This window comes from Octopus bimaculoides, chromosome 4, assembly GCF_046866305.1.
Source record: "Octopus bimaculoides isolate indiv1 chromosome 4, ASM4686630v1, whole genome shotgun sequence".
Classification (NCBI taxonomy): domain Eukaryota; kingdom Metazoa; phylum Mollusca; class Cephalopoda; order Octopoda; family Octopodidae; genus Octopus; species Octopus bimaculoides.
In genome coordinates this window covers 126258472-126269334 of record NC_142931.1, presented here as the reverse complement: position 1 = coordinate 126269334, position 10863 = coordinate 126258472, and the positions used below count along the sequence as shown (strand labels likewise).

The 10863-nt window shown below is 38.2% G+C and overlaps 1 protein-coding gene across 1 annotated transcript in view; it reads left to right on the top strand.

Moving 5' to 3' along the window:
* The window catches only part of LOC106871862 (uncharacterized), a 100586-nt gene extending 95007 nt beyond the window's left edge, over positions 1 to 5579 (top strand). Inside the window, exon 3 of the mRNA XM_089350119.1 lies at positions 5245 to 5579. Coding sequence (XP_089206245.1) covers positions 5245 to 5370 — 126 coding nt within the window. The 3' untranslated portion in view covers positions 5371 to 5579. The remainder of the gene's footprint in view (positions 1 to 5244) is intronic.
* Positions 5580 to 10863: the final 5284 nt, after the last annotated feature.

Genomic DNA, 10863 nt, shown 5'->3' with positions numbered 1-10863 from the left:
CCATGTGGTTAGAAAGCAAGCTTCTTACCACGCAGCCACGCCTACATCGATCCACACAATCGTTTCTTATAGAGGTCCACGGCCACATACTTAGGTGAGGAGAAAGAATTTATCGATTATAACGACGCTAGTACTTGACTGATATTTTTTTTTTTTCCTTTATCGATTACAAAATGATCAAAGTCAGAGTTGATCCTGAAAAGGATTTAAATTCAAGAACATAAACTGGCGAAACAAATACATTTCGTCCGGTAACCTAGCGATACTGCTAATTCTCCGTTTTAAAGACTAAAGTGTAATAGCTGTCTCTAACGTAAGGCACAAGGCAAGAAATCTATTGCAATGGGTTTCTCGATTAAATCAACTTCAGTACTTGACACATACTTTATTTTATCGACCGCCGTAAAGAGGAAATGCAAAGCCGATCTCGATGTGATTGAACTCAGAACGTAAGATGCTGTAGTTAAATACTGCAAGGCATTTTGTCCGAAACTCTAACGACTCTGTCAATCCGCCACTCCAAGTAAAATGCAGTAACAGTTAAAAGAATTTTTCCAATTGATATTCTTCTTCTTATTATTATTACTATTATTATTGAGGCGGTGAACTGGCAGAATTGTTAGTACGCCGGGCAAAATGCTTCGCAGTATTTCGTCCGTGAATACGTTCTGAGTTCAAATTCAGCTGAGCTCGACTTTGCCTTTCATCTTTTTGGGGTCGATAAAATAAGTACCAGTTAAGTATTGGAGTCGATGTAATCGACTGTCCTCTTACCCCAAATGTCAAGCCTTTGTGCCTATAAGAGAAAGGATTCTTCTTCTTCTTCTTTTTATTATTATTATTATTATTATTATTGGATCTAGTTTAAAACGGGGGCACCAGTTTTCATTAATGTTTTATGTAGTGTTTTTGGTACCGAAAGACTTTCAAACTTCGTATACTTATCTATTTTGTGTTATAGAACAGAAAAAAAATTTTGTATTCGAATTTATTTCATGTAAAAAATTGTCTTATTTCGATAATTTCTACTAATCAGTGACGTCTATTCAGTTGAAAACAGTTAGCGCTGTAACGGTGTATATTGTATTAATCCCCTAACCCTAACCCTAACCCTAACCCTAAAACTAACCCTAACTCTAGAATTCGAACTCTAAAATTGTTACACACATAGATACGCACAGCGTAATTTAATATATAAACAATATATGCGTATAAATTACGATTAAACCGGATGAAATATGTCACAGGGAATAACATTTTTATTACCGCCCAGCAGTAACTCTATTCAGCTGAATAGACGTCAGTGATTGGTTGAAATTACAGAAATACGACAACTTTAACATGGAATAACTTGCGATGTACGTTTTTTTGTTAAGAAGACTAAGAGTAAAAGATGTTTTATATGACACATTCTACCAGTGTCCCAAGTTTCAAAGTGTTTCGTTAGTGTTTCGTTAAGAAAATACTGGTGCCCCCGTTTTGAAATAGATCCGAAAATATTATTACAGTCAATGATACAGCAAATTTAATTTAAATCTCTCTGTGCGACATAAGTTTCTGCTGCATCGAAATCTCGCAATGTGATTTACATTTGCATTCAGTTTGATGATCTGGTTAAGAACCTATGCAACTTTGTCCAAGGTGTTGCTATTATTATAGTTTGAATGATGTTTTAGATAGTATAACATTTAGTTGGAGACGATAGTTTTTTAGTGTACAGAATGCAAGAATAGTTAGTAACCTGATATGGCTATAAAATCTGTTATCAGATTGACCCTATGATGACCCTATGGTTTGAATTTCGAATCATGAATGCTAAATCCTAAACTAGGTCAGAGTATATTTCATCCACTAGCCTTAAGCGAAATGAATGGGAATAACTTTCTGTGATAGATGTATGCAATTAAGGGTCACTAAGTCAAATATAATTCTGAAATATAAGATATGTAAAATTCACTTGTAAGGCAAGTGTACTGTATGCAATATGTTAGAATACTTCCACCTAAAGTAAAATCCGAATTGTTAGCTTTATAAATCAACCCTAAATCTAAATGTAGATAACATCCTCCTAGATATAGAATAAGTCATTCCATATATGAAGTGTTACATACCAAGAATGCTAATTAGTTGCAGAATAATGACTATTAGGATAAAGGCAGACTAGATACTGCACTAATATTTTCCATGTAAACGCCAGCACTTCTACTTTACCTGATACTTAATCAAAAACTTTTCTAGGGAAATATCTTAATGTTTTTGAGCGAAGGTGCGCAAATTTTAGGGCTAATTCCAGTTTACTATTTAATAATTTGTTTTTTAAGGATGACACTGTAGAATATTCCTTCCTGACATAAATTATATTTCGTGCCTCCATAATTGCTCATTTTATATCAAACTTAGTGTTTCTACAGATTATGGACCAAGTAAACCCATTTAAGCTTGTACTATGCATTTTCTCTGTATCCTTGAAGGAAGCTAGGTGATTAGTTAAAATCTCCTTGAAGGTAGTGGAGCATGCTCCTTTACAGTAGTGTGAAATCCCACCAGACGTAACCCTGCGTCTGTACACTATATTTTTCTTCAAGCACTGTGCGTTGAGAAGACAAATTTTCTTGCTACAGTTACAAAGAGATGTAGGGATATTAGCTCTACCTTCACTAATGGAATCTAGATTAGTTATCACTCCACAACTCTAAGGATCTACCAGATCTACTGTGTAGATGTATTATTCTCCTTATTCATTTGAATAGTCGGTGGGATTCTAGTTTAAGCACCCCATGTAACCCTTCATATCTTTCTTATTCTTTGAAATATTTAGAAAACTTTTGTGAATTTGTGTTCTGCACCAGGCAATTCATATGATTATGGAAAAAAATTTGTGTGGGTGTGATTTAAAGGCGATTGTACATACATACATATGTATGTATACAGGTGTGGAGGCGCAATGGCCCAGTGGTTAGGGCAGCGGACTCGCGATCATAGGATCGCGGTTTCGATTCCCAGACCGGGCGTTGTGAGTGTTTATTGAGCGAAAACACCTAAAGCTCCGTGAGGCTCCGGCAGGGGATGGTGGTGAACCCTGCTGTACACGTGTCTGTGGAGTGCTCAGCCACTTGCACGTTAATTTCACGAGCAGGCTGTTCCGTTGATCAGATCAACTGGAACCCTCGACGTCGTAACCGACGGAGTGCCAACAACAAATGTATACAGGTATGCATATATGGGTACAGGACGTCATAAAACGTAAACAACATGAAATACGAAAATAGCGTTGGGTATGCAAAGAACGAGAAAAACAATGGAAAACAAGACAAGTAGCATAAAAAAAACGACCCTTCATCAGTTGTCGGCCGTCCTTCTACACTTTATTTCGTGCAATGAACGACAAGATAAGACTTTGAAGGCAGTTGCTCCCGCGAACCAAAATAAAATTTGGGATTTGCGGAGGGTAAAGGTTGGTAACAAAAACAGGACATACAAGAAACCAAACGAAATGAAAACAAACAGGGTGGGCCGTTAAGCTCAGCCGAGATAAGGTAGCGAATGCTGGAACAAGATTCTTTGTGTGTAAATTTGCATATATATGCATATATTATTTATATTATTATTTGATTGAACGCCACGCATCCATTTCCAAATAAGTTTTATCTTAATATATTTGATACGACTCTTTACTTTTCTCTCTCTCTCTCTCTCTCTCTCTCTCTCTCTCTCTTTCTCTCTCTCTTTCTCTCTCCCTTTCGTTTTCTCTCTCTTCATTTCTCTAATTCTTTTTATCACCCCTTCACCGTTTTCTATCTGTCTGTCTGTCTGTCTCTCTCTCTCTCTCTTTTCCTCTTCCTCCTTTATTCTCTCTCTCTCGTTGCTCACACGTGACCATCGTCCATCTTTCCTTTCCTCACGTGATCATCTTTCTTTTCCTTCAGTCTGTTGTGCAGTCCAGACGTATGCCTATCTGTCTCCTCTCCTAACTTTTCTCTTATCAAAGCATCTTCTACCAGCGTTCGCTACCTTATCTCGTCTGAGCCTAACGGCCCTCCATGCTTGTATTCGTTTTGTTTCGTTTGTTTTATGTCCTGTTTTTGTTACCAAGTTTGACCCTCCTCAAATCCTAAATTTTATTTTGGTTCGCAGGAGCAACTGCCTTCAAAGACTTACCTTGTCGTTCATTGCCGACAATTGAGGAAGGGTCGTTTTTTATGTTACTTGTCTTGTTTTCCATTGTTTCTCTCGTTCTTCGCGTACCCAACGTTATTTTCGTATTTCATGTTGTTTACGTTTTGTGACGTCCTGCACCCATATATGCATATCAGTATACATACATATGTATGCACATATGTGTGTGTGTTTGCATATATATATATATATATATATATATATATATATATATATATATATATATATATATATGTATATATAAAGTAGTGGTATGTTGTCAAATTAATATGAAGTCCCATGAAAGGGAATAATACTACTGCTATTTAGCCCGAGGAATCATCGCTTCCTGTTGCTCTTGACACATTTCCTGTGTCCTTATGTTTAGAAAGGGGGAGGTAAGCACCCCCTTTGTAAACATAAGGACACAAGAAATGTGTCAAGGCCGACAAGAAGCGGTGCTTCCTTGGGATAAATAGCAGTAGTATTATTCCCTTTCATGGGACTGTCACATTAAGCTGACAACATAGCACCACTTTATCGTGTTACTACTGCATAAATCTCTCTGAGGGATTTAGAAATGTATTATATATATATATATATATAGACAAACACACACATGCATATGAGATACAGAGAAATACAGACAGTGAAGGAGAGAGAGAGAGAGAGAGAGAGAGAGAGAGAGAGAGAGAGATAGAGAGAGAGAGAGAGAGAGAGAGAGAGAGAGAGAGAGAGACGTATATACATACGATGAAATTTTTACAGTTTCCGTCTATCAAATTCACTCATAAGGCATTTGTCATCCCGGGACTATAGTAGAAATACCCAAGTCGTTCTGTGTTGTTCCTGAACACAAAACTACGTCGTTGCAATGCGGACATTTTAATGATGGGGAAATAAAAAAAGAAGATGGATGCGATCGTGTCATGATGTAGAAGCGTGATCAACACCTTTACACTTAAAAATTCTAAGCTCTTCCTTTACTGCATTAAGTTCACTTGAAGCGAATGTATCAGTGTGTACTGTGCCCATCGTTGGTATCATCATTTCATTTCTGAGCTGTTTCTGTCTCTGTTTCTTTTTCAGAATCATTTTGAGCCGATCATGAATTGCAAGAAGGGGAATATAGAATATCACTATGATAGTGACGAAAATGGCACTCCTCAGATAAAGAAATTGAAATCTACTTCGTGCAAAAGAAATGTTCCGTAAGAATTATTAAACGATGAGAAATAGTCATCGTAGTTGGTACTGTGTGAAAAGAATGCAAGGAGAGGCTATTGCAAACTCGGTAATTGTGAGATAGTTAATAGCTTTAGCAATAGAGAATGACAAAAACAAATGTAAAAAGAAATAAAAAACTGATGACAGTTAAGAATGTTATTCGTTGTTTCATTTACTAATAAACTATGTAAAGAGTATCCAGTGTTGTATTGTTTTATAGTATGTTCGAGTGTTTGTTTGCTTCTTTTTCTTTTTTTTTCTTAGGATAAAGATGTAAAGAACTTCGTATTAAGTGTCCTGTAAAGAAAAAGCTGGCCCAATCACACAATACCACTTTAAAACAAGACGAGTAGATTGATTAATTAATGTTATTATGGAAGCTTCGTGCGTAAATAAATAACAAGATGGTCGCCATTTATATACGAAATATATCAATGGTCACTAATACTGAATTTACCCAATACCTAGTAAATTTTTTAAAAAAGCCTTCTGAAAGCTATGGAGATAGAGTTCAGAAGGTCGCTTTTCACTCACAAGAATTCGTGCTTGTGTGAGTATCTTCTACTACAGCTGCAAGCCGATCAATGCCTTATTAGTGAAATGCCATCGTACATCTATTCATTTATATACACTCACATGAGTGTGTGTGAAAGAGAAAGATATATATATATATATATATATATATATATATATATATATATATATATATAAGCAATGTTAATTCTCTAAATGAAGTATTAACAGTAACTGCACGATAAAGTATAGTATATTGCCACTTAAGTGTGGCTGACCCCTAGGGGTGGATGTTACTGTTGCTTTTAGCCCCAGGAGGACATCTCCTCCAGCTGGCTTATCGACACACGACTGTGTCCTGTTTGCCAAGGGTAGTTATCCCTCTCACCAACATCTGCAGCACGAACGGATCCGGATTTCAGGGTTATTTCCCTTCGTCGGCGTCCGATAGCCGCTGACCTTGGTGAGAGAGACAAAAACCTGGCAATCTTATATCTTCTTTTCAAGTGAAATTCTTCACTGATATCGAAAAGGTGAAAACAAGCAATGTTAATTCTCTAAATGAAGTATTAACAGTAACTGCACGATAAAGTATAGTATATTGCCACTTAAGTGTGGCTGACCCCTAGGGGTGGATGTTACTGTTGCTTTTAGCCCCAGGAGGACATCTCCTCCAGCTGGCTTATCGACACACGACTGTGTCCTGTTTGCCAAGGGTAGTTATCCCTCTCACCAACATCTGCAGCACGAACGGATCCGGATTTCAGGGTTATTTCCCTTCGTCGGCGTCCGATAGCCGCTGACCTTGGTGAGAGAGACAAAAACCTGGCAATCTTATATCTTCTTTTCAAGTGAAATTCTTCACTGATATCGAAAAGGTGAAAACAAGCAATGTTAATTCTCTAAATGAAGTATTAACAGTAACTGCACGATAAAGTATAGTATATTGCCACTTAAGTGTGGCTGACCCCTAGGGGTGGATGTTACTGTTGCTTTTAGCCCCAGGAGGACATCTCCTCCAGCTGGCTTATCGACACACGACTGTGTCCTGTTTGCCAAGGGTAGTTATCCCTCTCACCAACATCTGCAGCACGAACGGATCCGGATTTCAGGGTTATTTCCCTTCGTCGGCGTCCGATAGCCGCTGACCTTGGTGAGAGAGACAAAAACCTGGCAATCTTATATCTTCTTTTCAAGTGAAATTCTTCACTGATATCGAAAAGGTGAAAACAAGCAATGTTAATTCTCTAAATGAAGTATTAACAGTAACTGCACGATGAAGTATAGTATATTGCCACTTAAGTGTGGCTGACCCCTAGGGGTGGATGTTACTGTTGCTTTTAGCCCCAGGAGGACATCTCCTCCAGCTGGCTTATCGACACACGACTGTGTCCTGTTTGCCAAGGGTAGTTATCCCTCTCACCAACATCTGCAGCACGAACGGATCCGGATTTCAGGGTTATTTCCCTTCGTCGGCGTCCGATAGCCGCTGACCTTGGTGAGAGAGACAAAAACCTGGCAATCTTATATCTTCTTTTCAAGTGAAATTCTTCACTGATATCGAAAAGGTGAAAACAAGCAATGTTAATTCTCTAAATGAAGTATTAACAGTAACTGCACGATAAAGTACAGTATATTGCCACTTAAGTGTGGCTGACCCCTAGGGGTGGATGTTACTGTTGCTTTTAGCCCCAGGAGGACATCTCCTCCAGCTGGCTTATCGACACACGACTGTGTCCTGTTTGCCAAGGGTAGTTATCCCTCTCACCAACATCTGCAGCACGAACGGATCCAGATTTCAGGGTTATTTCCCTTCGTCGGCGTCCGATAGCCGCTGACCTTGGTGAGAGAGACAAAAACCTGGCAATCACCTTTTCGATATCAGTGAAGAATTCACCTTTTCGATATCAGTGAAGAATTTCCCTTGAAAAGAAGATATAAGATTGCCAGGTTTTTGTCTCTCTCACCAAGGTCAGCGGCTATCGGACGCCGACGAAGGGAAATAACCCTGAAATCCGGATCCGTTCGTGCTGCAGATGTTGGTGAGAGGGATAACTACCCTTGGCAAACAGGACACAGTCGTGTGTCGATAAGCCAGCTGGAGGAGATGTCCTCCTGGGGCTAAAAGCAACAGTAACATCCACCCCTAGGGGTCAGCCACACTTAAGTGGCAATATACTATACTTTATCGTGCAGTTACTGTTAATACTTCATTTAGAGAATTAACATTGCTTGTTTTCACCTTTTCGATATCAGTGAAGAATTTCACTTGAAAAGAAGATATAAGATTGCCAGGTTTTTGTCTCTCTCACCAAGGTCAGCGGCTATCGGACGCCGACGAAGGGAAATAACCCTGAAATCCGGATCCGTTCGTGCTGCAGATGTTGGTGAGAGGGATAACTACCCTTGGCAAACAGGACACAGTCGTGTGTCGATAAGCCAGCTGGAGGAGATGTCCTCCTGGGGCTAAAAGCAACAATAACATCCACCCCTAGGGGTCAGCCACACTTTAGTGGCAATATACTATACTTTATATATATATATATATATGTATATATATATCTTTCTCTTTCACACACACTCACGTGAGTGTATATAAATGAATATATGTACGATGGCATTTCATATATATATATATATATATATATATATATATATATATATATATATATATATATAGAGAGAGAGAGAGAGAGAGAGAGAGAGAGAGAATGAGAAAGAGATAGAGAGAGAAAGAAAGTGAGTGAGAGATATTTGGTCTTGAAATAAAGTAAACAAGAGAACCAGATTTGGACTTAAAATGGAAGATTTTAATACTTTGTCGCGCAAAGGGAGGGAAAAATGACCACACGGGAATTGAAACCATGTATATGATTCCACTATTCTTAATTCTAATCTAAGCAGTTCAGAAATCAACATATGAAACTTACAATAACAAATAAAAGGTGAAAAAATATGAGATTAATATTATTAGCGTTTTATCTTGTTTTCTGATATACATTTGAAGATGTAATTTTGGGTACGTATGCTGTTCTCTCAAACTTTATCTCAATGTCTGTATATGAGAGATAAAGCTTAGACTACAGCCTGTCACAAACCACATGTTATTTGGAAATAATTCACAAGAAAAGTCACTGAATGAAACGTATGGCGGAATTCTTACAAGGCAGTTACCTACCCAGCCATCCATATACATCTCACTCAATACATCACTTTCATGTTAGCTATCTTTTGTATTTTATTACCTGTGGGTGTCATGTACTAACTTCTCTGTTTGTTAGTCGTATACATACATACATACATACATACATACATACATGTACGTATAGTAGAATATGTATGTATGCACGTGTGTATACAAGGTCTGTGAAAGAAATTTAGCAGAATTAGCCACTCCAACTAAAATGCAGTAACAGTTAAAATATTTTTTCCGATTTTGGTACAAGGCCAGTTGTTGTTGGCACTCCGTCGCTTACGACGTCGAGGGTTCCAGTTGATCCGATCAACGGAACAGCCAGCTCGTGAAATTAACGTGCAAGTGGCTGAGCACTCCACAGACAGGTGTACCTTTAACGTAGTTCTCGGGGATATTCAGCGTGACACAGTGTGACAAGGCTGACCCTTTGAAATACAGGTACAACAGAAATAGGAAGAAGGAGTGAGAGAAAGTTGTGGTGGAAGAGTACAGCAGGGTTCGCCACCATCCCCTGCCGGAGCCTCATGGAGCTTTAGGTGTTTTCGCTCAATAAACACTCACAACGCCCGGTCTGGGAATCGAAACCGCGATCCTACTACCGCGAGTCCGCTGCCCTAACCACTGGGCCATTGCGCCTCCAGACAAGGCCAGTAATTTTGAGGAGAAAACAGCGCACTACCTGGTGTAGCAATTGAAATTGCGATGTAGCGATCGTGAGTCCAGCACCCCTAACCACTAGGCTGTGCACCCTCATATAATAATAATTAATAATAATAAGGATCTAGTTTAAAACGGGGGCACCAGTATTTTCTTAACGAAACACTAACGAAACAATTTGAAACTTGGGACACTGGTAGAATGTGTCATATAAAACATCTTTTGCTCTTAGTCTTCTTAACAAAAAAACGTACATCGCAAGTTATTCCATGTTAAAGTTATCGTATTTCTGTAATTTCAACCAATCACTGACGTCTATTCAGCTGAATAGAGTTACTGCTCGGCGGTCATAAAAATGTTATTCCCTGTGACATATTTCATCCGGTTTAATCGTAATTTATACGCATATATTGTTTATATAATAAATTACGCTGTGCGTATCTATGTGTGTAACAATTTTAGAGTTCGGATTCTAGAGTTAGGGTTAGTTTTAGGGTTAGGGTTAGGGTTAGGGTTAACAGTCTAGTTAGGGTTAGTGTTAGGGTTAGGGGATTAATACGATATACACCGTTACAGCGCTAACTGTTTTCAACTGAATAGACGTCACTGATTAGTAGAAATTATCGAAATAAGACAATTTTTTACATGAAATAAATTCGAATACAAAATTTTTTTTCTGTTCTATAACACAAAATAGATAAGTATACGAAGTTTGAAAGTCTTTCGGTACCAAAAACACTACATAAAACATTAATGAAAACTGGTGCCCCCGTTTTAAACTAGATCCAATAATAATAATAATAATAATAAAAAGAAGAAGAAGAATCCTTTCTCTTATAGGCACAAAGGCTTGACATTTGGGGTAAGAGGACAGTCGATTACATCGACTCCAATACTTAACTGGTACTTATTTTATCGACCCCAAAAAGATGAAAGGCAAAGTCGAGCTCAGCTGAATTTGAACTCAGAACGTATTCACGGACGAAATACTGCGAAGCATTTTGCCCGGCGTACTAACAATTCTGCCAGTTCACCGCCTCAATAATAATAGTAATAATAATAAGAAGAAGAATATCAATTGGAAAAATTCTTTTAACTGTTACTGCATTTTACTT